The sequence below is a fragment of the Equus przewalskii genome, chromosome 5 (genome assembly GCF_037783145.1).
Source record: "Equus przewalskii isolate Varuska chromosome 5, EquPr2, whole genome shotgun sequence".
Lineage (NCBI taxonomy): Eukaryota > Metazoa > Chordata > Mammalia > Perissodactyla > Equidae > Equus > Equus przewalskii.
The window spans coordinates 66,707,070-66,724,654 of NC_091835.1; the positions used below are offsets into that span (position 1 = coordinate 66,707,070).

Here is a 17,585-nt window from a genome sequence, read left to right on the forward strand (position 1 = left end):
TTCCTGTATGTTACCACAATGACATATATGACCATTGCTATTTGTATCTTCCTTTTCATCCAGTAAACCAGCCAAACTACTGTTTTCTCATGCATTTAGAAGTAAAATATTTCACTAACAGTAAAGTCTTGACTTTTAACCCTTCCCAATTTGACATTCTGAACCCTTCTAATTGGCTTAGGAAAAAAATGTTCTAAAAGTCCTGGGCATGGGGCCAGCCCAGTGGCGTGGTGGTTAAGTCCGTGCACTCTGCTTTGGTGGCTTGAGGCTCGCCGGTTTGGATCCCATGCACGGACGTACACATTGCTCACTAAGCCATGCTGTGGTGGCATTCCACATACAAAACAGAAGAAGACTGGCACAGATGCTAGCTCAGCGACAATCTTCCTCAAGCAAAAAGAGGAAGACTGGCGACAGACGCTAGCTCAGGGCCAATCTTCCTCACCAAAAAAATTTTTAAGAAGTCCTGGGCATGACAGTGCTCCTGAGCAGAAACCAAGACAACTTTTAAGGGAAAAGAAGCCATTTTTCCCTTTACCTCTTTAGATTTTCACCTTGACCTTCCCATTCTGATTTTTAAATTAAATCTAATTAATCACAAAGCCCCAAAGACTAACAAAGCAGCAGCACTTGAATGCTACTGAGTGAGAAGGTCATTCACTCCTAAGATCTAACCTAATAATATTATAGAAACCAAGAAGGCAGACTTCAGGTAAGCTCTGTGTACTGCATCCCTCGTGGTGAACATGGACCCAGGGTTTTTTCTCACGTGCAAATTCAAGTAACAAGCTATTAGAATTACTGTAGAGAAAGACAGGCAGGCAATACCTATTTTTTTGGAGTTATGACAACTGTAATTACTACTCTCCCTGTGACCCTCCCTGCATAAATCCCTGGTTTATCAAAAGGACTAGTTCTATTAGGAAACACTTTAAAGAGGTAAACTAGAACGATGTGGAATTTACCAATGAGTCATGTTAGAAACACTAAAATTTCTATTCTGATCATTTTATTCCACATGTAAGAGTGTATGGCATATGGTAGATCCAGCATATTCACTTAACTAATTTATCTCATTTTTTCAAGTTTTATTCTTCTTATGTAATCAGTTTTTACTCCCTAAGGAAAACCTACTCCGTGTGCTAGGTTTGTCAAGTTGGACATGTTTTGTAAGCTGTTCCCTCTTTACTGAGCATCACTTAGAATGAACTGCTCCTTGGAAACAATTAGAAAACTATGAGCACAACCAATTCCCCATTTCCATTAAAGATTTGTCTTCTGAAAGAGAATGCTAGACAAAGAGTTATGTGCTCTGATTCCAGATCCTGATTCTGCACTAAAAATCAGGTGACCTTGGTATATCCCTTATAAAGCCTTCTCACTTTGCCACTATGAATGAGAAAGAATACTTTCTCTATAAACAAGGCTACTGTGATGCTAAATAGCTGAAAGACATCCCTTTCCTTTCAGAGATGAAACTTACAACACAGGTAATCAGTCAGCCTGTTAGCTGTGTCTTCAGTGTAGTTACAGTCTGCTTTATAGGTTCTACCCTAATTCTTCCTGCACTTCTTCACTCCCCATATTTGCTATGAGTCTATTCCTTATGGCCTTTCCCTAGCCAGTAAAGTTGGAAATATACTACTCTAGCAGTCCAATGCTTTTCCATTTTGGGTACAACTGGATTTGTGAAACGCAAGCAGAAAAAAGACATGTTTGCTTGCTATTTTTCCAATTCTTCCATGTAATTAGTTGTAAGGGATGACAAGGAGGATAGGGTCCTGGAGGGAAAATAAAGAGAGGAAATGCCACATTATCCTGTTTTTCCAGGTGGGATAGGGCATATATCGTGCTGTGTAGAGGAGGAAGTATGTTTTGCCCACAGACATTTGGGTATGTGGAACAGATCCATTTATCTGTTCCAGTCTTCTATATCCTTAATGAATTCCTGTCTACTTTATTGATTACTGAGAGAAGCGTCGAAACCTCCAACAGTGATTATAGATTTGTCTATTTCTCCTTTCAGTTCTCTCAAGTTTTGCCTCACGTATTTCAAGGTTCTGTTATTAGGTGCGTACAAATCTAGGCTGTTAAATACTCTTGATGATCTTACCCCTTTATCATTATGAAATGTCTCTCTTTATTACTGGTAATATTCTTTGCTCTGAAATCTCCTTGGTGTGATGTTAGTATAGTTACTTCATCTTTCTTTTGACTAGTGTGTGCATGGTATGTTTTCTCCATCCTATTACTTTTAACCTATTTGTTTCTTTACATTTAAAATGGGCTTCTTGTAGATGGCTTTTTCACCCAATCTGACAATCCTTGCCTTTTAACTGAATGTTTAATCTCTACTGTATAATATGGTAGCCACTAGCCAAATGTGACTACTGAGCACTTGAAATACGGCTAATCCAAACTGTGCTGTAAATGTAAATGTGCTCTAAGTGTAAAATGCATAGCACATTTTAAAGAGTAAGTAAAATATCTCATTAATAATATTTTCATATTTATTACATGCCCAAATGATGTATTTTGGACATACTGGGTTAAATAAATTTTTAAAATTAATTTTACTTGTTTCTTTTTACATTTTTTAATGTGATGACTAGAAAATTTTAAGTTACATATGTGGCTAACATATTTCTATAGGACAGTGCTGGCTTAGATTACTTACACTTAATATGATTAATGATATAGTTGGGCTTAAATCTAGTATCTTGCTCTTTTTTTGTATTTATCTCATTTGTTCTTGGTATGTTTTTTCTTCTTTTTCTGCCTTCCTTTGGATTGAGTATTTTTTTATTCCATTTTATCTCCCTTATTTGCTTATTCACTATACCTCTTTGTGTTTTGTCTTTTAGTGGTTGCTCTAGGATTTACAATATTAAGTCTTTAACTTATTACAGTCTATCTCCATATAACATCATACTACTTCAGGTATCATGTAAGAATCTTACACTATGTACTTCCATTTGTCTCCCCCTTTATGTTATGATTGTCATAAATTTTACTTTTACACATTATAAACCCCACAGTACGCTGTTTTATTTCTGCTTTAAATAGCCAATTGTCTTCCAGAGATATTAAAAAATGAGAGCATTTCCATTGCTTTGTGTAGACTGAAATTTCTACCTCACATTTTTCTTCTGCCTGAAGAACATCCTTTAATATTTCTTACAGTACAGGTCTGCTGGTGATGAATTCTCTCAGCATTTGTTTCTCTAAAAAGTATAGCCTTACTTTTTGAAAGATATATTTGCTGGGCATAGAATCTAGGTTGACAAGGGTTTTTTTCCATCAGTACTTTAAAGATGTAGCTACACTGTCTTCTGACCTACATGGTTTCTGACAGAGCTATTCTTATCTTTATTCCTCTGTATATAATGTGTCTCTTTTCCTCTGGTTGCTTTTATTATTTTTCCTTTTTATCACTGGCTTTCAGCAATTTGATTATTATGCATTTTAGTGTGGTATGTCTTCTACTTGGGGTATGCTAAATTTCTTGGATCTGTCAGTGTAAGTTTTCAAACTTGGAAATCTTCCACCATTGTTCAAACATGTTTTTCTGACCCAACTTACACCTCACCTTTCCTTCTGGGACCCCAAATTACATGCTTAGGTAGCTTGATATTGTCTCACAGCTCACCGAAGCGCTAGTCATCTTTCTTCAGCCTTTTTTCTGTTTCACTGGGGTGGTGTCTGTTGCTCTATCTTCAAGTTTACTATTTTTTCTTCTGTGGTGTCTAATCTACTGTTAATCCCATCCAATGTATTTTTTTTTTTAATTTCAGATACTATATTTTGCATCTCTAGAAGTTCAAAGCCCCAGTATATAGTTGTATATCCTAGTTGTAAGTCGTTCTAGTGAGATACCGCCATAGCACGGCTTGATGAGCTGTGTGTGTAGGTCTGTGCCCAGGATCAGAACTGGTGAACCCCAGGCCACCAAAGCTGAGCGTGCAAACTTAACCACTTAGCCATGGAGCTGGACCCCTGGGTCTTTTTTTATATCTTCCATTTCTCTCCTCATAATGTCCATTTTCCTCCCCCTTCTGAACATATGTTTACAATACCTGTTTTAATATCCTTGTCTGCTAATTCTATCATTTTTGTCATTTCTGGGTATTTCTAGTGATTGGTGTTTTTCCCTTATAATTCCTTTCACATTGCATACCTGGTAATGTTTGACTGGATGCTGGACATTGTGCATTTCACACTGTTGGGTTTTGTTGTTATTAGAATTTGTTGTATTCCTTTAAATATTGTTGGGTTTCATTCTGTGACATAGTTGCGTTACTTAGATCAGTTTCAAGCTTTCAAGCCTAGTTTTTAAGCTTTGTTACCATGGGTCCAGAGCAGACTTATTCTAGGCCAGTTTGGTCCCACCTGTGAGGCAATACCCTTTGAGGACTCTAATCAATGGCCTGTGACTTTTCCACTCTAACTGGTTGGAACATGAATTATTCTTGGCAACCTGTCTTAGCTCTGAGGTTTGATCTGATTCCTTCTTTCTGGTGGTTCTTTCCCCAGCCTCTGGTAGTTTCTTCCTATACATGCACAAATTAGTATTCAGGGAAAGATTTGACACGGGCTCCTCTGCACACCTCTGGAGCTTTCTCTTTGTGCTGCACCTTCCCCTCCAGTATTTTACCTTACAAATCTTAGCCACTTTGGCCTCCCCAAACTCTGAACTCTGTCTTCTCCACTCAGCAAGACTGTGAGGCCCTGCTAGGTTCTACTAGCTCTGTGTCCTCAACGCATCATCCTAGCAAGCTGGGGGAATCATAGGCTCACCCCTTTCATTTCCCTTCTCTTAGGGATTACTGCCCTGTACTGCTGTTATCCAATGTCCGAAAATTGTTGTTTCATGTTTTGTCTAGTTTTCTAGTTAGGCTGAAAGGGTATATCTGATCGGTTTTACTCTATTATGACCAGAAGCAGAAGTCAGATTCATTTACTTGTATGTCTAAATAATTTCCATGTATTTTTAAATGTATCAGATGTCTTACAAAACAACTTTAAAGCCCTCTAAGAAGCAGAACTATAAAGGCCATAAAGAGAAACATAAACACCAAAGCAGTCCTCTCCTTAGGATCATTAACCTAGAATCCGACAGTTGGATTCCAGAAATCATCCAATTCAATCTCCAGGAATTAAAAAGTAATTTCTAATACTGACATCCGTTTAAAAATATTTCCTTTTGGGGGCTGGCCCCGTGGCCGAGTGGTTAAGCTCGCGCGCTCCGCTGCAGGCGGCCCAGTGTTTCGTTAGTTCAAATCCTGGGCGCGGACAGGGCACTGCTCATCAGACCACGCTGAGGCAGCGTCCCACATGCCACAACTAGAAGAACCCACAACGAAGAATACACAACTATGTACCGGGGGGCTTTGGGGAGAAAAAGGAAAAAATAAAATCTTTAAAAAAAAAAAATTTCCTTTTGTTTTTTGATTGTGGCTTTCAATCTACTTTTGCAACTAATTGCTCTTCTGTTTAACCCTATCTTCCTTCCCTTTATTCAATACTTCTATTAATAATTAATCACCAGATCCAGTAGAGAAATCCAGATTTATAATGTCCCTGATGTTATCAGTCTTCCAGCCTCCTTTTGTATATATGGCAGCCAGTTCCCACATTCCATTTCAAGAAATTTCATTTTCTTATATTGAGGTAAAATGTCAATCCTGTCAATCATTAGTCCTTTGAAGTTAGAAAGAATTTAACTATTGACCTATATATAAATCCATTCATGAAGACATGTTCTGAAAGCCTACTGTATGAACAGGCATTGTGGCCTATTCTCCTTTTAGGAAAGAGATCAGAGAAAGGGTAGCCTAATAATTGTCTGTGCATATCTCAAATACAGGACTTCTGTATTTTATTTTCCTTATAGACTAAATCTGATCCTTTTTACTTTCAGGACCTTATATTCCTTGTCTATAAAATGGTAAGAATAATGTGCCAGTAACCTTATTTGGATAAAATTTTAATGTGGCCTATAAAACTGATGGGAGACATAAAAAGAAGAGAAATGGTTATTACTGAAAATATCTATTTGAGAGAAGAATAAGATTGAAGAGAGAACAAATTACTTGCCAAAGAAGATTGGGAGTTCACAATTGAGAAACAGAGTTAAGCATTTTTAAAATGTATGAATACTTAAGAAATTAATTCCCCATCAGAATGTTAGCTTCTCAAGGGCAATAACTTTGAAAGCCTGAGAAGTATAGTACTTTGAAAGGGTGCTTTTTAAAATAGTTCTCATCATCATCATCATGGACATGTGAACTGGCAGCTGCCTTCAAAGTTAACATTATCCTGAAATAGGAAGACAAGCACTCCCTATAAAAGTTATGGGTAGATGTGGTAGAGATAAAGTAGACAAGGAATCTTTCCTTCCCCTCAGCTCTTCTAAATAATGTAATTTCCATGAACTTTGCTTGCTAAAAATCCAGTCTCTGATGGGCCCAGGGAATGGAAAATATGTCCTGATGAATGCCGCCTCTGTAAGGGATCTCACTGAGGTAAATGCCATAGAAAATAGCAAGAACTCAGCTCATATCCTACTCATTGCTGCCCCCTAGAAGGTTTTGCATAATTTACAACAAATGGGCTATAATCTCTTTAGAATAATTGTGATCCCTTCCCATTTAGCAGTGGCAGCCAAAAAATGGAAAGAGACCACAGATTAACGTCTCCAAATCAAAAACACTTAATTGGTGGATACTTTTGATTGTCCTTGATTTTCATTTTGCCTTTTGATTTGGTGAGCTCTTTTTTTTTCTGTTATTTGATCCAATGTTCTTATATCACTATTCTGAGCTGAAAGAAGTAAGGGTGGTTTCCCTAAAGCAAGAAAGTGTCAAACCATGTCTTTCTTACTATTCTTAGTCAAAGATACTATTCAGGGAGTGATGAACTTCTGAAGTTTATATATTACAAACTCACCAGTGACAAAGAGAATGGGGCTAGTCCAGTTGGCCCCCAAGAAAAATTAACATGCTGGGCATGACATGACTCTCAAATTCTATACATCTAATCCTAAAACAGAATCCAACTTAAGATTATGAGGCAGTATGACATAATAGATAAGACTCAAAGCTTGGATCTGAATCCTGGGCTCTGCCACTTACCAGCCATGTAATCTTGCAAATTTCTTAAATCTTTCTATGCCTTTTTTCTTCATCTATACAATGGAGATCATAAAACTATAGTATCTACCTCCAAGGGTTGTGGTGACTATTACAGGAGTAGAACACATAAAGCATTTAGAATAGTGCCTAACATGAGGTAAAGGCTCTCTAGGTATTAGCCAACATTATAATTTGGAAGGTCCTAAGGGTACAATATCAAGACATAGTATCTAGAATATCTAGTGCTTATTACACTAAGAATCTAAAAATCCTCCATAGCTGTGAAGCTTGAGTACACCCAAAATCAGGCAGGGGTGCTCCTAGTGGGCCTAAGAAAGAAGGCAGGTACTTAGGGAAAAAACCCAATCCAGTTCTCTTCTTTTGCTGTGAAAATATCCTTTCTGAAATAAAAGAGGCTCCTTCATATTTAGGAATAGGACATAGCGGTTTAAAGATTATAGTGTACTTAATCTACTTAAAATAATTAGAACTCAGGAGCTGAGGCCCACAACTTTTTTTTAACCCAATACATCAAATATTTAACAAAGTTTTTCAATGTTGGTTTAAAAATATCACGTATAAGTGTAGGCTATTTTAGAAAGCTTATCACTCATAATAATCTAAGTGACCTAGAACAAGTAGAGATAGAAAGGGAAGTAGAAAAGGAAATCCCAAAGTATTCCTTCATTGTGCAACATGGTCAACTATGAAATATTTGCTTAGAAGATGTGAACTACAGGGCAGTGCCGTAGAGAGTGAGAATACCAACGAGTGAGAGTCCTTTCCCTCAGTGTCCAAATCTTCCATACATAAAAAGATAAATCAGCAGTTCTCAGACCTCATAGTATATAAAAACCACCTGAGATGTTTAAAATGCACATCCCCACCACACTGCCTCATACTTATTCAGGAGAATGGAAAGGCCTGAGGGAGCTGATTCTGACGTAGATCATCTGAGGACCACACTTTGAGAAACAGTGAGATAATGCCTTGATTTAGTTTCCACTTAATATTCACTTACTATTTCAATATAAAAACGGGTGTGAGATTACCTCATCATTGAGCCAGTTCAAATGGTTTAGAGTTTGAATATCTTTGCGTGTGATAGTCAAGCGGAATGCTTCACTCAGAACTTCATCCTGGTTGCCATTACGAAATACATTCTTTATTTCTTTCTCCATTTCCTAAGAAACCAAGAGTTGTCAGAGATCAAGCATAGATGGCTTCAGATGCACTAGGTTTCTCACCAGGCTCCATACAATCCCCCAGACTATATTTATCACTAACCCACTGTTTACTTCTAACATTTTGGTTTCTATTCCTTCCATCCCATCTTGTCTTCCCTTCTCTTTTTCAGCACATTTCACATCCTTGTTTTATATTATTCCTAAAGTCTGAAATAAGCTTCTGCTTTCAAATTTTCTAAGTGCATGAGATGACCTAATTATATTTTATATCTTTGGTCCAAACAATTTCCTAAGAAATAGAACCTTTCCAAAAATAACAGATTATTTTAAAATGTACATAGACTGGGGCTGGCCCCGTGGCCCAGTGGTTAAGTTCGCGTGCACCGCTGCAGGCGGCCCAGTGTTTCGTTGGTTCGAATCCTGGGCGCGGACATGGCACTGCTCATCAAACCACGCTGAGGCAGCGTCCCACGTGCCACAACTAGAAGGACCCACAATGAAGAATATACAACTATGTACCGGAGGGCTTTGGGGAGAAAAAGGAAAAAAATAAAATCTTAAAAAAAAAAAAATGTACATAGACGACTTTTATATATTTTCCAAATTTTTAAACTGAATTTTTATTAAAAAAATAGTAAGCCTCAGCCTACTATTTGACGTCAAACTACTAAGTGTGTACATTAATTAAAAATGCACATGAAACAAAACACAAATCTACTAAATTCGCTGAAGTCGTTAAAAGCCACCCATAATTCTTTCCTCAATTTTGAACAATCCTTTAAAAATAAAACTGAGATTGGTGTATAGTACAATTGAAAGCAGGAGTATTCAATACATCTTAAATGCCAGGTGTTCTGTTACCTTTATGTTTGAAATTCATCCAAAGCATTCTTTCTAAACACAACACTGCTAGCATAGGAATTTATAATACGTAATTTACCTCCGTGATTTCAGGAAATTCATCTTCACTATCAGTTAATTTATGACCTTTTTTTCCCGTTTCTTGGGTGATTGTGACAGGAATCTCCTTTTCAAGAGGTACGCGAAGATGCAGTTCTACTGAATCATGCACTGAATGCTCCTGTTCCTGCAATCTCTGAAAGACAGAACTTTAGAATAAGGGCGATGAAGAAATTTGTCTCTGTACCCTGTAGCACTAGATGGAGAGACCAAGAACATATAGCACTTATCATACCATGCTACGCTACCATATAATCTTGTGATTACAAAAGCTCTGATCCCAAATCCAGGTAACCTTTCAAATTAGTTTCAACTTGGATGTGCTATTTATAATCTTATCCAAAGTTTTTTACCTGGTTTTGAAGCTGTAATGCCAATGCTTTCTGCTCTTCAATCTGGCGCAATCTTTCCCGTGCTCGAGAATCATAAACACTAGTTCTAGGAAATGAAAAGGAATGTCACACAAAAGCAGACCACTCTCTTAGCACCAAGCACACTGTTGATGCATAATGAGCATTAAATATAAAACACTTACAAAGAAAGTCTAAAATTCTTACACTAATTTATCACTACACTTATATTTTAAGACAGAGTGAAACCACGTGGTATTATTGAAACTATCCTATTTTTACTGAAATGATTAAAATGATTAGTTTGTTGCTAAGAGTGAACAGATGACTTCTGTGGATATGTGCAAATGCGTAGTCTTTTTTTTAATATGCTTTTAAGATTATAGAGAACGTAAAGCTTCATTCTGGAAATCCAAAAGTGAGACTGAATTCCAAAGGAGAAAATAATGCAAGATATCACTGATATCATTTTAATTCAAACATTGCATTTGTGTTCCAAAAGATGAAATATGGGTTTATTTTTTCTTTAAAAAAAATCAACAAGACCAGGGGGCGTTTGGATATCTCAGAGGGAGTTCTTGCAATTGGAAACTAAAAGCTTTCAGTGATTTTGCAAACTCCAGAAATATGAATTATTCAATAAATTAGTTTTATTGATGTGAAAATAAGGGCGTTTATTTTTCTTTCTATATAATAACTTACTGTGAAAGTTTTTCCAATTTAGCTCCAATAATTGTTATACATTTAATAAACCTGAGCATGGAAATGCCCCAACTCCAGCAAAATTTTAAAAATCCAACAACTTAAAAGTTGTTTTATAAATAGGGAATTTTTATTGACTAAATAGGGTCATTGGCTAATTGATTTCTTCTAGGAAGTGATGGAGAAGGAAAAATGATATAAAAAATAAAAACTTACAATTCTTTGATCCACAGCTCTGCCTGGAAAAAAGTAGGACTATGGACGGGAAAAGAAAAACGTGTCAAATGAGCAGGAGGCTTATAAGAAAATTCAAATATTTTCACCAAGAAAACCAATTATTTAAATAGTTTAAATAGTTTATAAGAATGCTTTACAAGAATGGAATTAATAAAAGGACCTAAATTACATAAAATAATTGTAGCTGGGAACTAAAGGAAAACAAATATGAGTCATTTGCACACATATAAGTTAAAAAGATGATCCGAAGTCCAACAGAGAAATTAAGTCTGGCTTAGCTTCTTACTTGCACAAGAGACCAACATGATGTGATAAAGTACATCGTTTGTTAAGACATGAAGCTAGAGCATTCCTCTCCCCAAATGGTTCAGAATGACAGATTCATTAATGATTTAGTCAAGTTTTATGGCTTCTTGGGCTTCTTGGCAGTCTACTTGAATCAAAACATATTCAACCGAATCACAGTAGATACTGAAAATCTGCACCCACAGAATAGTTCACATCAAATGGCTAGAGTCGAAGAACAAAAGTGGAGAATAAGCAATACAATTCCGCTAAAAAGATGAGAGACCAATTCTATTCCCTCACAGAAACAAATGGAAGAGTGAACACTCTTCCAAATACTTTCAGATATGTAGAACAGTAAACAGAGCATCAAATTGGAAGTTAAGAGACCTGGATCTCCTGGAGCTGTCCCTGATCAGCTTTGTGACTTTGAGCAAGTCTCTTCATTTCCTGGGCTTTAGTTTTTAGATTTACAAAATATGAAGAATAGAATCTCTTTTAGGGTCTGGCCCAGCAGCGCAGCAGATAAGTTCGCACGTTCTGCTTTGGCGGCCTGGGGTTCACCGGTTCAGATCCTGGGTGCGGATCTATGCACCGCTTGTCCAGCCATGCTGTGGTAGGCATCCCACATACAAAGTAGAGGAAGATGGGCACAAATGTTAGCTCAGGGCCAGTCTTCCTCAGCAAAAAGAGGAGGACTGGCAGCAGATGTTAGCTCAGGGCTAATCTTCCTCAAAAAAAAGAAAGAATAGAGTCCTTTTTAGTTCTTAAATCTCTACCATCTGTCCTAGTAAAGGCTCAGAGGGTATCTCTTGCTCCTCAGCTTAACTTTTGAGAATTAGTATTCCCAATCAAACTTAGGCTGGGGTTTGGCAATGAAAATGCTGTTCTATTGCCTTCCCACTGTCACTGAGGTTAATAAGGGGAGAACACAGGAGGAGGTGGCCTATTTCCTTGGTACAGTGAATAACTGACGTAACAACCAAGATAGAAAGTCACAGAGATCAGTGGGAGCACTGCGAGGAGCTACTTAGTATGTGATACTAAAAGCAAATGAACATGAGATTATTGCACAATATAAAGAAGTGACAAGAATTATATAGAATTTCATGATATTGGATCATGCTATTCAAATTCGTCTGCTTTCCTTATTAAAATATAAACTTGATAAGGATAGGAATTTTTGTCTTTCATATTTAGTAGTGTACCCTCTGAACCAAGAATAGTGCCTGGCATATAGCAGGCACTCAGTCTTTATTGAAGAAATAAATAATGTACAGGACAGCATTTCTCTTCAATGGATCGAGGGATCTGATGGCTTACGAAAGCAAAATGTGGGGGAAAAAGCAAAATCTCTTTGTTTTTCAAAGTGATTATTCATTATTTCTCATATAATTGAAGCATACAGTAATATTAATAACCACAACTCTTTACTGAGCACCTACTTAGTGTTCCATGTGTAAAACTCTGCTCTAGGGGTTTTACATATTAGTTAAGCCTCAAGATAATCCTATTAATTAAACCTCAATATAATAAGGAATTATTACTCATACTGTACAGAAAAGGAAATTGAGTTTCAGAAGGATAATTTTTCTTGGAAGAGCCACGATTAGAAACTATGTCTGTCCAATTCTAAAAACTGTGTTCTTTCTACCATTCTAAAGTGCCTTTTAATAAACCAAAGCATTGAATCAAAATGGAGATGATGAGTACTTGGGCTACTCAAGGGAGTATTTTGGGTTTTCTAGGAAATTCATTTATTTAACAAAGGTTTATTTACTAAGTACCCATCATGTGCCAGGCACTACGATTGGCACCAAGTGATAGTAACAAACGAGGTACAGGAATGGAAGTACTAGAGGGAAAGACTAATGCTATCTGGAGAAGTCAGAGAAATATCCGAGAAAAAATAATACCTGAGTCAGATTTTGGAAAGCAAAATAAGAGTTTAACAAGTGGGCACGGAGAGAAAGGGAACTCCAGGCCAAAGAATCAGAACGTACAATGGCACAGAGGCATGAAATGGCGTGGCACATTCTGGGAAATAACGGCAGATCTATTCATTGCTGGAACTGAGAGGCAGTGGTAGGAGATTAAGAATAAAGAGCCAATCAACGAAGCCTTGGGAACAGCATTATTCAATCAGTCTTACCCAATAGACCATTTCTCTTTTCATCTTAGTTTTCGGTCATCACCAGGAGAAATCCTCCATAGGAAAAGCTTAGTAAAGAATGATTAAAGAACTGAAAGCACTCTTTACATGAGATTAACTTTTTCCCAAGAAAAAATGCCTACTTTTGTGCACTACATGTGAAACATCTTTATAAGTGCTTTATCTGTAAGTTAACCTTCACATAATTCAACAATAAGGCATTAATACTGGCATTTTATTGATAAGGCAACTGAGGTTCAGAAGAGTAACTTGTTCAAAGTTACATGAAGCCTGGAAAAGGCAAGATCAGAATCCAGGTCTGACTGAAAAAAAAAGGTATAAAGAATAAAGAATCCAAACTATAAAATCTCCTTGAGAAAATATAACAGAGAATTTTTTTAAAGATCTAAAGTTTAGAACATATAGGGGAGTTGCAAAGAAGTAAAGGAATTGAGATGAGAAAGAACATTTTATTATCCTTAATCTTCTCAATGGAAAACTGATACTACTATCATTCGAGCAAGTGAATTACTAAGGCTCTATCTGGCAAAGACATAGCAATCTAAATAGCAACCTACTGGATTACAGAGAAAGAAGTACTTAGTACCTCCCAGAGGGGTCAGGTTTCATACAGATCACATTTGAATTGAGATTTAAAAGAAAAGAAAGAGACTACTGCCAGACAGACAAGTTAAGGTGGGGGGGACATACCAGGCAGAAGGGACATGGAATGTGAAGGTAAGAAAGTACATATCATATTACAGTTCAGCATATAATAAACACATGAAAGAGTCTCATATTTCCACATGGGTCCTTCTATCACCTCCATCATGAATGTCCTCGAATGTCACCTTATCAGAGACTTGCCATGACCATACTAGATAAATAGCACCCCACAACCCCAGTCTATGTATTACCCTGCTTGATTTTTCTTCACAGCACTTATCACCACTAGGTCTATATGTTTGTTTGTTCACTTTTTGTGGCCCCCCCCGCCCCCCCCCCCCGCAACACACACACCCTGTACACCTAATAAGCTCCCTGAGAGCAGGGACTTCATTTTGTTCACTGCTGATATCCCTGATGTCCGTACTAGTACCTGGCACATAGAAGGCTACGGATAAATACTTACTTACTAAAGGAAAGAACGTGTGATAGGAAGTGAGGCTTGGGAGGAAGTGCTTTGTACCATACTAAGGAGATTGGGCTTGACTCTATGTCTGATAAGCCACCCTGGAGGGAGTTTAACGATCAGACATGCATTTTATAATGATCACTCTGGTTGCAGAATGGAAGACGGACTAAAGAAGAAGGCAAATAAGGGATTAGAGAACACGGTGGAAGATGAAATGAAGAACAAAATGAAGGCCAGAAGAAGGAAGACTAATCAGACAGTCATTGAAATCATTCAAATAACACGTGAGAGAAGTCTGAATTGAGGCAGCTTTACTTTTATATTATGTAACTCTTAGTGAAGAAGCTGTGATCAAAGAGAGGGAAAACAATATGTTAAGAATGTCCTTTTTTCACGGTTTACCTGGGAGCTGGAGTCTGGGAATCTTTCACTTTGAGTAAAATCACAGAGTCTGATCCTGAACAAAGAAACACAAGAGCATATCATTATTAATAAAATTCCACAGAGTTATACATTCTAGATGTCTGTAGTTTAAGTTCTCATACTTTGTTACATTCCATTTCCATAAAAATAACATAGCATAAGAATAAAGGTACAATGGAAGAGAAAGAGAAGCAGGTCTATCTTCACTGAGCCAGAAATAGGGCTTAGTGAAGAGCCTGCCCCACAAGTGAAGCAGTCACTCTAAACTGCAAGTCTATCTGCCCGTCAACAACTACTCCTAGGCTGCACTTTCTCCCTGTGCTTCCTTTTCCTCTTTCTGGGGAACAAGAACATGACATTATTTCTCAAGTCTTTAGTCCTTGAACTTCGGTGAAATTGGATAAGGTGAAAGAGGAAAGGGGAACCGGAGAGGAAGGAGAGGGACGGCAGAAAGAGAGAGAAACAGCAATAGGAGAAGTAGCAGAGTCTAAAAAGTACAAATTAAATCGGATCATTTATTTTCTATGTTGATAAAGGCAGGAATCTCATTTAGAATATTTATTAAATGGTACAAGGAAAGTAATTGAACAGTTCAATGTAGTATGTTTGTTCCAGGTGAGTTGTATCTAAGCATCTGCCATACAGTGCATGTTTCTGAGGTGAAAGGCATTTTCTTATAACAGTTCTCAGTAAATCACCTCACAAAATTTAATACAAGTTTTTATGAATATGTGTAGCTATATAATGATGCCACTAACAATTTTAATCCCCAAATGAGAATTTTAAGAAAGTGAGGACTAGAGTAAAAAAATAAATAAATAGATAAATAAAACAATCTGAGGAAGGAGGCTCAGAAATTGATCACAAGATCCCTAATGTCTAACCACTTAACCTAAAACTTAAGTTACATAATACATACATACCATAAATACACACATAACACATACCTAAAGAAGGGGAAAACTAAGCAAAGAAAATTATCATAGCAAAACCTTAATTAACTGGAATGCTAAGAGACTGAATATTTTGGTTGGCTGAAAGTTGGGTAGAAAACTCTCTGTTTCCAAAACTTGCTGATGATCATTCTAAAATGCATAAACCTATACAGGTTTTGTAAATATTACCTAGTTAAGAACTTTTACTTCAATACTTAATTGATGTTCCAAAACTCCTAGAACTTCAGAGTACTTAATTTTCATTATAAAGTATTAAAAACAGAGAAAGTACTCAAGTAATTGGGCTGAGTGTAGTCTGACTCTAGACTCTGCCAGGAAGTTAATATTTTAAATAAAATATTATGTGAAGTCATTTGCATCTCCATGTAAGAAAAAGGTAAGTTACTTGTAGGTTTAGTTTACGTGTGGCATGGCTAACCGAATTATATGTATTTAAGGTCTCTTATATGTTAATGAGCCAGCCCTGGTGGTCTAGTGGTTAAGATTCGGGGCTCTCATCACCACGGCCCGAGTTCATTTCCAGTCAGGGAACCACATCACCGATCTGTTGGTTGTCATATGGTGGCAGCTGCGTGCTGAAGTGATGCTGAAAGGTACGCCACCAGTATTTCAAATATCAGCAGGGTTACCCAGGGTTGACAGGTTTCAGTCTGATATATCGGCAGAAGGTAAGAGGATGGTGCAAAAAGCGTGGGCAGGGTTCTGCTCTGTTCTACACAGGGTCGCTAGGAGTTCAAATTGACTCAACAGCACCAACAACAACAATTATATGTTACATGTATATTACAACCTTGCCTATAATTCATATAGCTCCCATAAACAGTTAACTGGCAATTAGGATTGAAAATATGGGTATACACTTATCATTTTTTACCTTCAGATTGTGTATTTGAAGCCGGTAAGTTATCTGGCTGATGTGGAAGAGAGTGGTGATGTTGGGGTTGATGGAGAGAATCAGAATCTTTGGATCCGAATGCAACAACATCTGGGGTATAAGACGATAAGGAACACACACTGTGGGACAGTTGTTCCTGGGTCGTTAAAATGCTGGCAGATCCAGATGATGAAGTATCAGAGCCAATGATCTGAGCTGCACAAGAGTTTCCATTTTTAAACAGTGGGTCTTTCAAAGTATTCTTACCGGAACTAAGACATCGAGACCTAGCAAGAGAAGAATATAGTTTCAATACCAAATAATAAAATGTTTAATTAAATTCATTTGAAATATGTTTCTGTGACTCACAGATGTAAAGGAAAATGTGTGGTGGGTTTGGCTACAGAAAACTGTTTCCCTGTGACCATCTGTAGCAGCTGTCTGTAAATCTCTCTTTCTTCTTCTTGTACTGTCTATAAAAGAAAAAAGAATCTTAAACACATCCAACAAGGCAAGTGTTTCTCAAAGTAACATCTAGCCTCCCAGAAGCTCTGCCAAAGCTCAAGCAGAGTCCTCAAGATAATTAAGATTTATGGTTCATTAAGGATATTCTGGAAAATTATAAAGTGTATATAAGAGGAGTTGAAGGAAGTAAATACCAGAAAGCATATTTTGGAAAATTATGGGGCACATATGTAAATAATAGTGCAGAGAAGCTATAGGATATGAAACCAGAAGGCTAGTAGGTAATCACTGCTGAATCAACTGACAGAGTCCCAGAAATAAAACATTTGAGGACCTCTAAATTAGGATTCCAACTAACCTCTTGGTTCCTGATATCTGTTAGAACAATCACAAGGAAGTAACCAGAACAGTCAAGATCAGAGTGGGATACCTTGCTAACAGTTTTCTTTTCTATCTAATTTTTAAGAGTGTAAGTATTTTCCAGAGATGGTTTTCATCACCAACATTTATTTACCGTTTATTCTTAAGTCCCCAAAGTGAATTTAGGGAAAAGCACATACTCCATAACATTCATTCATTCATTTATTAACTTAAACATCTACTGTGCTCCAGTCACTAGCAACACTGCATTTAATAAAATAAAGTCTCTGCCCTTGTGGAGATTACGTTACAGTTAAAGAGACTGACAAGCAAAAAACTAGTGAGGTAGTATAAAGAAAATTAAAG

At 37.1% G+C, this 17,585-nt stretch overlaps 1 protein-coding gene across 6 annotated transcripts in view; it reads right to left on the reverse strand.

Annotated features, from left to right (window-relative positions):
• SENP1 (SUMO specific peptidase 1) overlaps nucleotides 1–17,585 on the reverse strand; it is a 50,079-nt gene that overhangs the window by 9,013 nt on the left and 23,481 nt on the right. For all 6 annotated transcript variants that reach the window (XM_070621143.1, XM_070621141.1, XM_008513604.2 and 3 more), the window contains 7 exons: nucleotides 16,764–16,867; nucleotides 16,395–16,681; nucleotides 14,544–14,598; nucleotides 10,549–10,587; nucleotides 9,634–9,718; nucleotides 9,261–9,416; nucleotides 8,186–8,317 (listed from right to left, as the gene is read on the reverse strand). In XM_070621143.1, the coding sequence (XP_070477244.1) occupies nucleotides 8,186–8,317; nucleotides 9,261–9,416; nucleotides 9,634–9,718; nucleotides 10,549–10,587; nucleotides 14,544–14,598; nucleotides 16,395–16,681; nucleotides 16,764–16,867 (858 nt within the window). The remainder of the gene's footprint in view (nucleotides 1–8,185; nucleotides 8,318–9,260; nucleotides 9,417–9,633; nucleotides 9,719–10,548; nucleotides 10,588–14,543; nucleotides 14,599–16,394; nucleotides 16,682–16,763; nucleotides 16,868–17,585) is intronic.